At 35.6% G+C, this 14440-nt stretch overlaps 1 protein-coding gene across 1 annotated transcript in view; it reads right to left on the bottom strand.

Moving 5' to 3' along the window:
* The window catches only part of LOC130682831 (serine/threonine-protein kinase TAO1-like), a 60264-nt gene that overhangs the window by 26102 nt on the left and 19722 nt on the right, over positions 1-14440 (bottom strand). Inside the window, 4 exon segments of the mRNA XM_057497778.1 lie at positions 3223-3426; positions 5268-5435; positions 7855-7936; positions 9479-9572. Coding sequence (XP_057353761.1) covers positions 3223-3426; positions 5268-5435; positions 7855-7936; positions 9479-9572 — 548 coding nt within the window.

Here is a 14440-nt window from a genome sequence, read left to right as displayed (position 1 = left end):
AGATGTAAACTTCAGTAATCAGAACAGTGTGGTATTGGTATAAGGACAGGCTGAATAGAGCAAAGGAACACAGTAAAATCTGGAAACAGACCCACATATATTCAGTCAATTGATTTGCAACAAAATGTCAAGTTAATTCAAAGAGGAAAGGAAAGTGTTTTTAACAAAGCCTGCTGTAACAACTGGTTAGCTGTATTCAAAATAAATAAATGCTTAATCATGCAATACACAGAAATTAATTTGAAAAGATTCACTTGACCTAAACCTGAAATCCAGAATCACAGAGCAGAGGAAAACACAGAATATTGTCATGACCTTGGGGTCAGCAAATATTTCTTGGGTACGACACAAAAAACACTGATTATAATTTTAAAAATGTACAAACTGGATTCTTGAATAGAGGCAAAATTCAGATAATGTAAGATTAATCATTTAAAGTGAACAATTCAGTAGCATTTAGTATATTCATGATATTCTGCAACCACTGCCCCATTGTAAAGAAAAAAATGTACAAACTGGATTCTTAGAGACAAAATTCACATAATGTATGATTAAAGATTTAAAGTAAACAATTCAGTAGTATTTAGTATATTCGTGATGTTCTGCAAGAATGCCTGTATCTGGTTACAAAACATGTATAATACTTCAGAAGAAAACCCTGTATGTTTTAATCAGTTGCTCTCTAAGCTCCCCTTCTGATAACCACCAATCTATTTTCTGTCTATGGATTTACCTATTTTGGATGTTTCATATAACATGTGACCTGTTGTGTCTGGCTTCTTTCACCTAGCATGTTTCCAAGGTTCATCCATATTGTATAGGATGTAACAGTACTTTGTTTCTTTTTGTAGCTGAATAATATTCCACTGTATGCACATACCCTCATTTGTTTATCTATTTATTTGTCGCTGGACCTCTGTGTTGTTTCCACCTTTTGGCTATTGTGAATACTGCTTTTATGAACATTTGTGTATATGCATTTGTTTAAGTACCTGCTTTCAATTGTTTTGGGTATATATCTAGGAGTAGAATTGCTGAGTCATGGGGAAACGCTATGTTTAACTTTTTGAGAAATCATCAACTGTTTACCACAGCAGCTGACATTTTACATTCTTACCAGCAATATACAGCAGAAATTCCAATTTCTCTACGTGTTCCCTAGTTGTTATTTTCCATCTTTGTTTTTGTTTTTCTCTTTTAATAGCTAGTCATCTAACAAAACAGCAGCAGACTCACAGAGTCCAAGAAGGGACTAGCAGTTACCAAAGGGAAAGGGGTGGGAAGGGTGGGTGGGAAGGGAGGGAGAAGAGGACTAAGGGGCACTATGATTAGTACACATAGTGTAGAGGGGGAGACGGGGAAGGCAGTAATAGCACAGAGAAGACAAGCAGTGATTCTATAGCATCTTACTACACTGATGGACAGTGACTTCAATGGGGCGTTAGGTGGGAACTCAATAGTATGGGTAAATGTAGTAACCAGTGTTGCTCATGTGAAACCTTCTTAAGATTGTATATCAATGATACCTTACCAACAACAACCAAAAAATAGCTGGCCATCCTAGTGGCTGTAAGGTGGTACTCATTGTAGTTTTGATTTGCGTTTCCCTAATGACTAATTATATTGAGTATTTTTTCATGTGCTGTTGGCCATTTGTATATATTCTCTGGATAAGTGTCTTTTCAAGTCTTTAACACATTTTTTTAAATTGAGGTATAGTTTATATATTAATTTGAATAGTTTTTTGGTGGAGTCTTTAGGGCTTTTTTTATTTAGTATCAGGTCATCTCCAAACAATGACAATTTCACTTCTTCCTTACTAGTGTGGATGCCTTTTATTTCTTTTTCTCGCCTGATAATGTAGCTAGGACTTCTAATACTCTGTTGAATAAAAGTGTTGTGAGTAGGCATCCTTGTCTTATTCCTGATTTTAGAGGAAAAGTTTTTAGCTTTTTCATGGCCTTTACTCATTTTTAGTGGGTTGTTTGAATTGGATTTTAAAACTAAAAATTTTAATTTATCACAGATGGAGAAAAAATATTTGCAGGACATATCTGAGATAAAATACCTGTATGTTTCTTATGAAAGTCAAACATACATATGCCCTATGACTCAGCCATTTTATCCTATGTATTTGTCACGGAAATTAAAACATCATATTCAAAGACATATACATGTTTGTAACATCTTAGTATGCTGATGGACAGTGACTGTACTGGAGTATGTGGTGGGGACTTGGTAATAGGGGGAGTCTAGTAACCATAGTGTTGCTCATGTAATTGTACATTAATGACACCAAAATGATAAAATAATAAATAAAGGTATTTATTTCATCTTCCACTTGCCCCTTAGCAACCTCTAATCTACTTTTTATGAATTTGCCTATTTTAGATATTTCATATAAGTGGAATTCTAATAATATTTTTCCTTTTGTGTCTGGCTTATATCATTTAGCATTTTTTCAAGGTTCACTCACATTGTAGCATATATTAGAACACCATTCCTTTTCACAGCTGAATAATATACCATTGTGTATATATATATATACTATGGATTGTTTATCCATTCATGTGTTTATGAACACTTGGGTTGTTTCCATCTTTTAGCTATTGTGCCTAGTAACTTTTGGTAATACTGCAAGCAGTGAAGTTAAAAAGGAAGCATTTCTATCAATTGTGAAAAGGAGTTAACCTGACCTTCCAATGTTTTCAAGAAAATTTAAAATCTTACACGTGAAAGTGTAGCAAACATCCACATTTCCCAAACTGAGAAGTAATTTTCTACAATTACACCCAGTTTTATTTTTAAAATGTAAACGTTATGGAAAACACAAGAATCACTTTTCATTATCACCCACCTTAAAACTTTCTCCACGTCCCAAAGGCAACCATTATCATTAATATCATGTTGTATACTTACTATTTTTAAATACCTTCGTTTTCATCTAAGTAACTTCAAATAATACATTATGTGGTATTTATTTATTTATTTATTTATTCTAAGATTTTAAAAATATTCTTTTTGCATTCTCAAAACATGTCTCCTAAATGCAGACATTAAACTGGGAATTAAAAAGCCTTTTGCCATTTTAAAATAAGTTGCCTAAATTATGTTCCAAACTTCTGATACATCAAAGAAAAAAAACCCAAATTCTTAAACTAACCAGACTAGGAAAATTAGTTACCAAAGTTGAAATTTTTTCACTGAAATCCAAATACTCACAGGTCTTGAACGGATGGCAGAATCATTAGACGTAATTGTTTCAATTCCCTCCATCACGGGTAGCTCATCCTTGTTACCCGAGGCATCCTGAAGAATGTCAACCCCACCGCTTTGACTCCTGGTCCTGCTGCACATACGGGGAACAGACTGATGACTTCCAATATTGTGCACTGCTCCTGCCTGTCCAACACCGTGATCTTGGTCCTGAGGGAAAAGAGCATTAGATTCAAAAATCTTTATCTCCTGAATTCTTGATTATTAGCACCTAGCACACCGCTTGGCACACACAGTCTTCAGAATGTTAGTGGTCGATTTTGAGAAATTCCTTGTATTTGCCAAGACCAGAAAGTTTATCAGTTGTTAGTTGACAGATTAAAAATGTGACCAACGAGTAAATACCAAAAAGCCAAACCAACCCTGTGAAAAAGTTAATCAGTTATTTCCAAAGTGTAGTCTTTTTCTAAAATTTTTGACATTACTTTGAAATCCATTTCTGCTACACATCTCATGGGGTATACACAGAGATGCTGCTCATTTCTCAATGATTCCAATGGTGAAAACAAACCCCAAACTTTTTCTTAATCCTATAAACATCCCTTTTAGTTATTTTTTATTGAAGCCTTTTATATTTCTTTTCTCCTCAGAATACAGTCTTTAGCCTAAACTTCTTCCACTAAGTAATTTAATATTAATTCCTATCTATTTTTATGTAAAATTAAAAATTGTATATATATTTAATCATAACTGGAAGACTGTTCTTCCCAAGAAACCCGGCAAGCTTTGGTATCCGGGCACCAATATTATAGTCTTACCATACCAAACCTCTTTAAGATATGCAGAATAATAAATACAGACCCATGGAATATGGAGGATCTTTTCTTACATCCACAGCCTAAAAAAATTGCTGTTATTCTAATGTTTAATGACATTAGAATTTTATTAATTTCACTTTACTAAAGCATTTCATAAACCTAAAATAGCCCCAATTTTCTAGTGACTACTGTTAGAACTAAAAAACAATATCAAACATACCAAAACTGTATGTAAGAAAGTCTTCTATTTTATAATTCATTAATTATGTAGTGTTATTAAAAAGGAAAGTAACTACTACTCCTGTTTTCAGAATGCAGGGATCTTTCTCAATAGAAAGCAATAAAAAAGAATCAAAGCTTTGGCATTGGGACATGAGCAAAGAAGAAAACAGAAAATACTTAGACTAAAAAAGATAGCTCCACAAATCATAAGCTTTATATTTTCCTTTGAGGAACTTCTGTATCATTTCTACTGCAAATTTGGAAACATGGCAACTTGGAAACAACTTGGTCTCAAGAGTAATACATGAATCCGAACCCATATGCTTCTACAGTAAGTTAGTTAACCACTCTGAGCATTACTTTCCTCACCTATAAAATGAGTATTTTAGAACCATGTAGAGGAATGAATCCCTATACACAACTGAAAAGAATGAAGTGTTCTTAGTAACAGAATAAGAATGCTTGGTAATTTTTTCCCCCCAGGATAAATTTAGCTAAGTCACATGTTTATTTTATTTACTTTTTTTTTAAAAAGCAAGAAATTTCCAATTTAATAAACATATATCAAACATTACACAAAAGGCACTGGGGGAAAGGTTTATACAATAAACAAGACAAGGAGAATGGTTGGTAATTCTACTGACTTTTCTGTGAGCACCGTCAACTTCCAAAGCCTGTAATTTCAAATACTTCCAAAAGCGTGTCCCATGCCATCAGACAATCAGGCAAAAAAGTGTTCAGTAGACCAGAATTTTGAGAGGGACTAGATTAAATAAAAGTTGAACAGGTTTCTCTCATGAAAGACTTCACAGAGCTTTACTAGCTAATGTACACTACCAAGAGGTTGGTTTAAAGAACGCAAAACCTTTTTCTCCACCTGGGACCTTAGAGAATCACTGTGAAGACACAATCTGGAAACCACTGATATAAAAGATTCTTGGCAAGACAAGTTCCATAAGGAAAGAAGCCAATAAGGAGACCCCAATACTTGAGCCGTTTCTAAGTTATTACCTTTTCTTCCTGTGCTCCTACTGCTGGCCCTTTATGTGCCTCCTGGGAAAGGACCTTCTTCGTCTTTCGATTGCGCAGATTGTCCAGGACTCTTTTTTTTTCTTCCTTTGCCCTTTCAAGGAGATCTGTTAACACTGTTGTAGGGCGCTCCCGAAGAAGAAATGGGTGCTGGTTAAGAGTAGAAGGCAAAAGTCAGGTTGAGACCTATATATTTTTTCATTCAGAACAAATGAATCCCTTCTTGGACCCTAGAGTTACTATCCTAAATAATTATAGATAATGCATGTAATCTATAGTTATCTAATTCTGCTATGCTTTTTACTTCTTATATTTATAAAATTTAATTTACATGTATACACTCTGTGCCTACATAACTTCCCCTGTACTTTTTATGAAAACTTTGAACATGACACCTTTGTTGGCCAAATGAAAAGGCAGAGTTGAAATAATCAGAGTCTAAGTAAGCATGAAGAATTAAGTCCAAATAGAGCCCTAAGTAAACGCTTACAAATTCTTAGAACTGGTTTCATACAGGAGACACTATCAGTTCTGAATTACATTAGATTTCAACAGGAATGTATTTACTGATGGTGAATTACATAACATACTACTTGGGTATAATGGGTTCTTTATGTTGCTTAATTGAAACTTCATAAAACACTAGCAGTTGATTAAAAGACATTATGTATTAGTGATTTTTACCATTAATATTTAATAAAGCTTAACATTATCCAATACAGAAATGTAGAAAGAACAATTGAACTATAAGATTATCATTGTTACATTTCGTATTTTTTGGATATTTATTTTTTCTCAGAAATTTTCCATGTATAGATTTTGTTTTGTAGTTAGCACACAGATTGCAGAAAGATGACTTGTGCACTGGAGTTCAGGAGATGATCATGAATTCTTTTAAGACTTTTACCTCCTTTATTAGCTCAAATTTATTTCTTCTCTGAAGAGTTGTAACTGTATATTATTCTCTTTTTATTGCTGTAAGTATTATGTTATTTCAACTCATAATGCCTACAGATTATTTCATCAAATGTTCATGCCAAAATTACATAAGCATTACTCTAATTCTGGATAATTATTTTCAATTTTTCATTCTGAGATAAATAGCTTCATACAGTAAGTCACTTTTTTCCATTTTATTTTTTTTCCTTATGACAGACTGCAACAGAAATGTGATTAGGCCAAAGGGAAGGATGCACTTGACAGATTCTTCCTATCACTTCCAATAATGTCAATATACAAAATGGACCAGGTACATGAATACATATGCACGTTTCGGATCACCCAAGGTCAAGTATCCATTCCTGGTGGGTTGGGTTATTACCAAAAGAGCTTCTTTTGCCTTCATTAGGCAAATGTAAGAAGCCAGTCACATTCTTCCTTTTCCTGAGCCTTAGCTTGGTATGTACCACTATTTATAATATTCGGTCTTTTTTATCCAAAAATAATATATCTTGTAATTCTAAGTTATTTAATAGTTTTCTACAAATGGATCCTGCTTGTTATTCACTTACATAATTCATAGCTATACTAAACCTTTTGTTGCTATTGTGAATACCTAGTTTTTGGGCTTTCATTTGAGACTGTAAGTGTGCTTAGGGCCTAGAATTCCCTAAGTGTTACTGAAACTTTATACTGCTCTTCTACATACTGTAGTTGCAAATAACCCTACTGAATATGTACATGATCCTTTCAATAGCCTTGCATATTGAACTGCGTGTTGGTGAGAATAAACTGAACTTCTTTGAAATTCTAAAACATTCATGCTGAAAGTCTAATTTTCTCGTGAAAAATCCACAAAATTCCTTAGGGTCACAAAAAGATAGTCAACTGCTACTCACTAATGCCTTATCTAGATGTTTTTAAGAACTATATTAAATTGAACAAAACTATTATTGCTATCAATAAGATGTCAACCTCTAAATGAAAACATTTTTGAGAACAGAAAGCATATACTAATAATTTATTTAAATTAGATAACCAAACCTATTGAAAAATGAGTAGAATTCACATTACTTTTAAAATATTTTCACTGCTAAGTTAGAAAAACATATTTCTCAAAAGGAAATAAAATGTGATATCCATTTTTAACAGTTCTTTTGAAATCTCTTTTCTCCCAAGGTATTTATGTAAATGTATTACACATCATTTCTCTTCCTTTCATATTACTTTATATAGGACAGATCGATATATAAAGTATGGTAGATACAAAAATTAAATCCAGAGTTAAACTATGCTTTGCCACCTCTGAAATGACATTGTTCCACATGAGTTAAAATTTGTAGTTGTAACCCATGAATATATTCTTGCACATATAAAAATCAAGTCATTTAGTACTACTATATTGAATATTTAACTATATAGTCTATTCAGACATGGTAAAAGCAGTTAATTTTGAAAAACAAACGAAAAACTTACCAACTAAGAAAATTTCCAAGAAAGAATGGTATTATGAAATTAGTATTTTAGCAAAACCCAGTACAGCATACTTAACACTGATTCAGAATCAAAGAAGGATAAAACACATTCTTTAAAATAATTTCTTAGGTGTACATAACAGAGTAGAACTGACCTTTAAAAGTGTCTTTGATGTAGGGCGATCTTCAGGGTTTTTCTGGAGGCAAGCCTCTACAAAGTTGTGAAAAGAACTGGACCTATTGTAAAGGAAAGTATTAAGTGAACATATTGCTATTTCCTTTAAAAACACATCCACAAATCAAGGCATGTCCCTATGGGTGGGAGGGAGAATAGAAATAATAAAAAGAAAGCAGACACAACACACTATATATTTCATCATGTAAGTCTATGAAAAGCTATGCAAAGCAACTAATGAATCTTTACCATTTTCGAAAGATAGATTTGCACACATTATTTTAAAATCCTGCTCTCACATACTTAAGTATCACAGCTCATTCTACGTTGCGGTAAATTAGGGAAGTCAATCATTTTCCTTTTTGCATTCAAATCTAAGATAATATTCTTCTTAGTATTTTTTTTTCTTTTCTCTAGCCACGTCTCTTTCTTGCTTGACCCTTGGATCATCTTCCATATAGCATGTTTCAGAACATCACGCTATTTGTTTTGGAAATAACAATTTTTATACCTAAGTATTTAGTGTCCTTTAGCAAATGGACAAAAGTTCCAGAAAACAGTAAAATTTTTTTAAAAAGTAGAATTCTGTAACATACTATTATATAGTGTTACTGATGAGAGTTCAGTAAGGCAGTAAGTAAAAAATATTCCATCAATGTTTGTCATCAATATTCAAATAAGATTTAATTCTTTTATACAAGAATTCTTTTTTGAATCCCCAAAGTATCAACCAGTGTAGACAGCCTGTGTTTCGTGTGTTTATTATTCAGATGTACCATAATAAACTCTGAGCCAAGATTTCTTCAAAACATCTCTACAGAAGCAGCAAAGACCTGTGAACTTGCCTTAATAATGTAATGATAAAAAATAAATTATTGCTAATTTATGCATCTTACTTGTGAATTTTAAAGTATTTGTTAAGTATGGTAGTTAGTCCCCTAGAATTTTTCAAATGCTAGATACACCTGAACACTTTCCCATTAAAATTTTCTATCACTGATAAAAATCCTTCTTTCCTGAAATTGTCCATCTGTTCTCAATAAACTTCTTTACATGAATAACAGTATTATCAAAGAAGCACTAGGAGATGCAACATCAAAGCACATTTGGAATAATAAATAACAATTAGAATCATCCAAAAATTATGAATTATCTGGTAATTCTAATAAATTATCAAATTATTTTTACGTATGTTTTATATCATATCAATTATAAACCATTCCCCAATTAAATATCTGTACAGGTTGTGGCAATCTATATACTGCAGTTTTAAAATATGAATGTTTAAATCATGCTATTTATTATATAATCAGAGTTGTATGTGTCATTAAAGTACAAAAAACATATTACTTTTTATACAAAAGCCATACTTTTTGCTCCCATGTAGCATCATCTATCTTTTATTTCTGAACTGAGATACATACATGCTATGAAAAGTAGAGATAATAAAGGATAAACATGATGTAAGGATAAAATAAAGCTATTTTAATATTTCTTCAGGTTATATACACTTCACCTAATTGAAATGAAATCATTTTGATAACATTATGAAAAAGTATTTAAATTTTACCATGTTGAACAATATATCTCTCAGCCATACTCACCATTCATTAGACTGTAGTGTAGGGGGGTTATTTCTGGTAATGAGATATAAGGCATGCCTTGCATTCATAGCAAATAAAGGAGGCAACCTTTCCGCTATAAAAGAAAGAAAACTTCCTGTTAAATATGTGCCTGTTATATAGGAGCATGGAAGCACTGTTAGTTTTTTTTTTTAAATAAAGCCCAACTTAGGAAAAAAGTTGCAAGTAGAGTTCAGAGAACTTAGTTAAGTGAGTCAATAGAGAGGAAATTGCAGCCCTGATGCACAACATCTCTAAATAGTGTATTTTTCCAATAAACAAGAACATTGTAAGAGAACCTAATACAGTCATTAAATCAGACCATTAATATGAATACATGACTATTATCTAATCCTCAAGCTCCATTGTAGTTTCAATCAAATGTCCCAATAATGTCCTTTGTAGCAAAAATGACCTTCAACCATCTGCATCCTTAAAGGAAATTGTCCATTTTTTCTAAGTTTTAAACTTACATAAAATTGTTCATAAAATATCCCTATAATCCTTTCAATATGTGTAAAATCTGGAGTCATGTCCCCTGTCATTCCTGATATTGGTTGTTTGTATCTTCTTTCTGTTTCTAATTTTCCCAAAGAACTAATTTGTGATCTCATTGATTTTTCTCTATTGTTTTCATTTTCTATTTAATTGATTTCTGTTTTGATCTTTTCTGGGTCTCTTTGTTCTGTTTACTGTGGATTGAATTTGCCCTTCTTTTTCTAGTCTTAAGGTGACAGTTGAAGTCATGACCTTGACAATTCACAAGTATACAATTTTGACTCTCAAATATCCCTCAGTTTGGCTTTGTGCTGTTATTAAATTTAGTTTCCACATCTCTGGCAGGAAAATCACGGAAGCAAGTGTCTCGCTTTTCTCAGTGTATTCTATGATGATCCTATAGAACAGGTCCATGGTTTCAGACTGTCTTGTCATTGATGGTGTTCACTTTGATCACTTAAGGCCATTCCACAAGGTTTCATGGTGAAGTTTCACTTTTTTCCTTTGTAATTATTAAGTATTTGTGAAAGATACTTGAGTCTATATAAATATTCTGTTTTGTATAAAGATCATTTTATTCTCTTATTGTATAGATTTAGATTCTTCATTTAATAATTTATAACCTGCTACTATCATTTATTCTGATGTTGAAATTGTTTCATTTTTGAGCAGTTGAGAATCTTTTTAGCCGACTTCTGCCTCTCTGGCATGGCTCCATCATTCCCTGCTCAGCTCCTTGCTCTCTGGCCCACTAAGATGTTCCAGGATCATCTTATGCTTTCCCTACTGTAGACACGGCTCCAAGGAGCTGTGGCAGGCAGTGTGCTCACTGCTACTGCCCGTGTCACTTCTCTTAGATCCTGTCAGTGGACAAAGGAAGGGAACACACACGTCCCTCATGTATTTGTACTCATACTTGCACATTAAATATCTTTAGTTGTTTATTGAAAACAACTGAGTTCACTACAATATCTCAAATCCAATGCTATAGTACTATTTATTCGAGCCTTCTCTTTCCATTATTTGTAGCACTCTTCTCTGACAGTAAGAAACCTCACTCTCATTATCCTTAATATATTTGATGACTCGCCCCTGTACATAGCCAGTCTCCCATCTTGGCCACCACCCTTTCCCCTTTTCCCCATCAAGTTTTCAAACCCCATTCCAAGCCTGTCTACAGTGTGAATGTCCACTTCATCCACTCAGTTTCTGACACCCCATCTAAACTGGATCACTTTCTGCAGTGAGGCCCTCCTCATCAGCCCTCAGGAGGGAAGCCCCTTCCTTTCAATCAGGCACTGCCACTGTGTCAGGTGACCCACCCCCAAATGTGGACGTGCTCCTTGGCCTCTGACACCCCATGCTGGGCTACTTCCAGGTCTGAATGCTTTGGTTACCCCACCACGACTCTGAATCTCCAAACTTGACTGCCGCCCTCCCTGGACAGGTTCTGCTTCCACATACACGGCATTCTGACTGCGGGAACTCCCTCCTCTCCTCACAGGACCCTGACACGCCACGCCGGGCTACCATGGCTCAGCAGGTGACATGGACACCTACTTTACACTGTCCTCCCAACAGCTTTAAGAATGAGTAGTTTGAAGATGGCGGCGTGAGTAGGACAGTGGGAATCTCCTCCCAAAAACATATATATTTTTGAAAATACAACAAATACAACTAATCCTAAAAGAGAGACCAGAAGACACAGGACAACAGCCAGACTACATCCACACCTGCGAGAACCCAGCGCCTGGTGAAAGGGGTAAGATACAAGCCCCGGCCCAGCGGGACCCGAGCGCCCCTCACCCCAGCTCCCGGCAGGAGGAGACGAGTCAGAGCGGGGAGGGAGAGGGAGCCCAGGACTGCTGAACACCCAGCCCCAGCCATCCGGGCCAGAGTGCAGACACAGTGCATGCGTGGAGTGCTGGAAACTAGGGAAATAGGACAGCAAGACCTGTGAGTGGGTCCCAAAGCCAGCACCCCTGTGACAAGGAAAAGCGAGTGCTTTTTGAAAGTCTTAAAGGGACAGGGATGCCACAGCTGAACGGAAGCATCCTGGGTCACAGTCCAGCAGCTGGAAATTCCAGGGAACTCCGGGCACACTAATACCCTGGGAAACAGCTCTAATACCCTTCACAGAGGTAAACAGCCAAACAGCCCCCCATCCAATACCCCTCAGGGGCCCCACCATAGCACAGCAGCAGCCTGAGGCTGGCCACTCGCACAACAAGGGAGCTTCCTCCATACCAGCCGCGCAAGATAGAGAGACCCAGTCTACACGCAAGTACCCAACACAAGCCACTAGGGGTCGCAGTTGTCCCAGTAAAGAGGCCAGGAGTAAGTGGAAAGCCTCAGCTCTCCCAGCAGACAGAAAGCCAATAGCTCACCACTGCACCTGTCAACATGAAAACGCAAAAAAATTTCATCCAGACAAGACTAACCCAGACAGCTTTGACATCTGCTACATCTTCCCCTGAAAAGGAACCCAGGGAGATAGATTTAACCACTATTCCTGAAAAAGAATTCAAAACAAAAGTCATAACCATGCTGATGGACTTGCAGAGAATTATGCCAAGAACTAAGGAGGGAGAATACAGAAATAAAACAAGCTCTGGAAGGACTTGAAAACAGAATGGACGAGACGCAAGAGACCATTAATGGACTAGAAAACACAGAACAGGAACGCAGAGAAGCTGATGCAGAGAGAGACAAAAGGATCTCCAGGAATGAAAGAATTTTAAGAGAACTGAGTGACCAATCAAAATGGAACAATATCTGCATTATAGGGGTACCAGAAGAAGAAGAGAGAGAAAAAGGGATAGAAAGTGTCTTTGAAGAAATAATTGCTGAAAACTTCCCCAAACTAGGGGAGAAAACGGTCTCTCAGACCACAGAGGTACACAGAACTCCCATGACAAGGGATCCAAGGAGCGCAACACCAAGACACATAATAATTAAAATGGCAAAGATCAAAGACAAGGACAAAGTATTAAAGACAGCCAGAGAGAAAAAAAAAGGTCACCTACGAAGGAAAACCCATCAGGCTATCATCAGACTTCTCAACAGAAACCCTACAGGCCAGAAGAGAATGGCATGATATGCTTAATGCAATGAAATAGAAGGGCCTCGAACCAAGATTACTGTATCCAGCACGATTATCATTTAAATATGAAGGAGGGATTAAACAATTCCCAAACAAAAGTTGAGGGAATTTGCCTCCCACAAACCACCTCTACAGGGCATCTTACAGGGACTGCTCTAGATGGGAGCACTCCTAAAAAGAGCACAGAACAAAACACCCAACATATGAAGAAGGGAGGAGGAGGAATAAGAAGGGAGAGAAATAAAGAATCATCAGACAGTGTTTATAATAGCTCAATAAGTGAGTTAAATTAGACAGTAAGATAGTAAAGAAGCTAACCTTAAACTACAAACTTAAAGCCTGCAATGGCAAAAAGTACATATCTTTCAATAATCACCCTAAATGTAAATGGACTGAATGCACCAATCAAAAGACACAGAGTAATAGAATGGATAAAAAAGCAAGACCCATCCATATGCTGCTTACAAGAGACTCACCTCAAACCCAAAGACATGCACAGACTTAAAGTCAAGGGATGGAAAAAGATATTTCATGGAAACAACAGAAAAAAGCAGGTGTTGCAATACTAGTATCAGACAAAATAGACTTCAAAATAAAGAAAGTAACAAAAGATAAAGAAGGACATTACATAATGATAAAGGGCTCAGTTCAACAAGAGGATATAACCATTATAAATATATATGCACCCAATACAGGAGCACCAACATATGTGAAACAAATACTAACAGAATTAAAGGAGGAAATAGAATGCTGCATTCATTCTGGGAGACTTCAAAACACCACTCACTGCAAAGGACAGATCCACCAGACAGAAAATAAGTAAGGACACAGAGGCACTGAACAACACACTAGAACAGATGGACCTAATAGACATCTACAGAACTCTACATCCGAAAGCAACAGGATATAAATTCTTCTTAAGTGCACATAGAACATTCTCCAGAATAGACCACATACCAGGCCACAAAAAGAGCCTCTGTAAATTCCAAAAGATTGAAATCCTACCAACCAACTTTTCAGACCACAAAGGCATAAAACTAGAAATAAACTGTACAAAGAAAGCAAAAAGGCTCACAAACACATGGAGGCTTAACAACACGCTCCTAAATAATCAACGGATCAATGACCAAATCAAAATGGAGATCCAGCAATTTATGGAAACAAACGACAACAACAACACAAAGCCCCAACTACTGTGGGATACAGCAAAAGCAGTCTTAAGAGGAAAGTATATAGCAATCCAAGCATATTTAAAGAAGGAAGAACAATCCCAAATGAATAGTCTAACGTCACAAATATCAAAATTGGAAAAAGAAGAACAAAAGAGGCCCAAGGTCAGCAGA

The sequence above is a fragment of the Manis pentadactyla genome, chromosome 3, assembly GCF_030020395.1.
Source record: "Manis pentadactyla isolate mManPen7 chromosome 3, mManPen7.hap1, whole genome shotgun sequence".
Classification (NCBI taxonomy): domain Eukaryota; kingdom Metazoa; phylum Chordata; class Mammalia; order Pholidota; family Manidae; genus Manis; species Manis pentadactyla.
The sequence above is the reverse complement of the archived record's forward strand: the minus strand, read 5'-3'. Positions and strand labels throughout refer to the sequence as shown.